This window comes from Chenopodium quinoa, unplaced genomic scaffold (genome assembly GCF_001683475.1).
Source record: "Chenopodium quinoa cultivar QQ74 unplaced genomic scaffold, ASM168347v1, whole genome shotgun sequence".
Classification (NCBI taxonomy): domain Eukaryota; kingdom Viridiplantae; phylum Streptophyta; class Magnoliopsida; order Caryophyllales; family Amaranthaceae; genus Chenopodium; species Chenopodium quinoa.
In genome coordinates this window covers 1,302,391-1,305,275 of record NW_018744996.1, presented here as the reverse complement: position 1 = coordinate 1,305,275, position 2,885 = coordinate 1,302,391, and the positions used below count along the sequence as shown (strand labels likewise).

The following is a 2,885-nucleotide window of genomic DNA, read 5'->3' as shown; positions in this document are numbered from 1 at the left end:
CCAGGTGTAGAATTTGGTTCCTTGTTCTCGTATATATTTTTTTGGTGCTTATCAATTTACGAATTAGCGATATAATCTTTATAACAATAATATTCCCAAATTACTGTGTATGAAGAAGAAAAAACCAAAGGTAGAACAAAGATAATTTAGTGCTCAGCTCAAGGCTTCTTTTTGGTTTGGAATCGTCTATAGGTATGACAATATGCCGTTTCTAAAAGTTCTTTCCATTTTGCATATTTTGACCATATATCACTTCAATTACATATAAATAAAAATATATAATAATTGAATATTAATTATCTTCTCATTAAGACGAATCAAATAAAACCTAACTATTATATATTGTGAGTAATTTATAAGATTATTTCATTTTATGAATAGTGTCAAGAGTTTAAATAGAATAAACTTTTAGGAACGTAGGGTATGTAAAATTTTCTTGGAATCTCTATTTGAAATATTTACCTTTTAAGACGTGTTTTAGCGACTATGTCTAAAGTGAAGATTTTATAATTTTTGCAGAAACAAAGATTTGAGATATTTACATTTTAAGACGTGGTTAGACGATTGTGTCTAAAGTAAAATTCTGCCAAACAATACACTAAAAGTGTGTTTTAAAAAATAAATACAATAACCTATCGATTCTGAATCCACGTGGATCTCACCACAACCTAGGATGAAGTAAGTGTATTGGATAGTAAGAAGATTACAATAATTGAGCTAAGCCAAAGTAGCAAGGGGAAGTCTCAAGGATGAAGGACGAGCAGATGAGAATTGAACGCCATGAACTCGGAAGCCTTGGCCAAGTGGTTGGAACCACCTACTCTACTTGTGATTACTCTTTATGTCAAAAATAATACTAGTAGAGTAGTATAACAGGCTAATAGCAACATTTTATAAATGGAGCAAGTTTGAGTAACCACTACTGTTGTTCTAGCTGCCCCATTACCTAACTTGCCACCATCAAACAAAAAAACTAACCCATTAACAAATATCAACTATATATTTCTCCATTGTACTCCCTTCTTCCATAAGCAATTTACTCACATTTCTCATCTTCATCTTTCACATAATTTCCGAAGTTTACATTATATCCATAATCCAACCCAAGAAGAACAGCAGAAAATGTCGCACCACGAATCATCAACCATCCACATCCAAGAGCCAAAGTCGGAGCCAAGAGGAAAGTCTGGGGCCATGAAAGCTGTTAAAGTTATGGGATCAGGAGGGGGAGCTGTGAATAGAGGGCTCGCTGTTTTCGACTTCATTCTAAGGCTGGCTGCTTTAGCTGCTGCTCTTGGTGCCGCTATTGCAATGGGAACCAGTGATCAAACTCTTAATTTCTTCACTCAATTCTTCCAGTTTCATGCTAGATACGACGATCTCCCTGCTTTCTCGTAAGTGCATTCTAGTAACCATCTATGATACACCCTTTCCACAACATTTATAGTCACATATACTATTTAAGAATGTCCAAAATATTTACTTCTACTGTATAGCGTGTAATAATATCGTATGGTGAACACTGCAGATTTTTTGTGGCTGCAAATGCAGTGGCAAGTGCATACCTTGTTCTCTCCCTGCCATTTTCCATTGTCAGCATAGTGAGACCACAGGCTTCAGGGGTGAGGATGCTACTCATCATCTTCGACACGGTAAATACATAAACCATTTCATTTAAACAAGTTTCTTGGCGAAGTAACAAAATTACAGATTTAAATCATTACCGAAGTATATATGGATACTATTAAACGATATTGAAGTGTGACACCTGAGACCCTGCATAATGTTTCTGTTTCAGATAGCAGTAGCACTGATATCCGCAGGTGCAGGAGCTGCAGCAGCCATAGTATACTTGGCACACAAGGGTAACAACAAGATCAACTGGGGGGCTATCTGCCAACAATTTGGCAGCTTCTGTGAGCGCGTTAGTGGAGCTGTTGTTGCTTCATTCATTGCTGCTTTTCTCTTCATCGTACTCGTGTTGATCTCTGCTGCCTCCCTCAGAAGAAACTAAGTATTTCTTAAGGATGGATTTTATCAGTGTGACAAATTAAATGTATTTATCATATCTTAGCTTGTTAATACCGCCTTTTCTTTCTTTTCTTAACAGTCGATTTGGACTTGTAGACATTTGTAAGACTATGAATTTGAGTTTGAAATGGATTAATTTGAATTTGTATGAAGTATACAATCCTGTTTACATGCAAGTTCTTTGTCAAACACAAAGATTGCACTATTAAAGTCTAAACTAGCATGGCAAAAGGTTCTTGTAACAAGTGATATAGAAAAGACGAAAATTTAGCCAATGACAAAAACCTCTTGCTACGTGATTATCATATTGACTTCCCTAATGAGACTCATATGGACTGCATATACAAATCGCATGCACTGTATTCCTAAGTAGTTTGTGATAACCAAGTTAATATTGATCTAATAGCAAGCTAAGGGATCGAGTTGGTGACTTGAAGGTCACGAGTTTGATTCTCACCGGAAGCACTAGCTTGGGTGGAAGTTCATCAAAAATCCTCCCACACAAAAGTGGATATTACTCTATTTGTTTCAAAATACTTGTAACAATTTGAATGACGAATAAATCAACATGTTTAATCATTAATATATGCAACTTTGTATCAGTAAAAATTATTTAAAAATATAGATTGAGACTTACAACATATAAAACAATATCATTTGAATTTTTATACACTAGTTTTATTAATCATACATAATCAAAGTTAACGTCTGAATAGTGAAATAGTCAAAATATTGCAAATATTTTTATACGGGAATCATGTGCGCTCGCAATTTTAGTTTTAATATACTCCTTTATAGTACTATATAGTCAAATGTTGATTTTGGATATAAAAGACTCTTAATTATAAAACTTG

The 2,885-nt window shown here is 34.5% G+C and overlaps 1 protein-coding gene across 1 annotated transcript; it reads left to right on the top strand.

The window, feature by feature from the left end:
• Nucleotides 1-889: 889 nt before the first annotated feature.
• LOC110707117 (casparian strip membrane protein 2-like) lies at nt 890-2,186 on the top strand. Its single transcript, XM_021885132.1, has 3 exons — nt 890-1,394; nt 1,529-1,652; nt 1,799-2,186. Exons 1-3 carry the CDS (start codon nt 1,123-1,125, stop codon nt 2,012-2,014), a joined length of 612 nt encoding a protein of 203 aa, XP_021740824.1. The 5' UTR covers nt 890-1,122; the 3' UTR covers nt 2,015-2,186.
• The last annotated feature ends 699 nt before the right edge of the window (nt 2,187-2,885 follow it).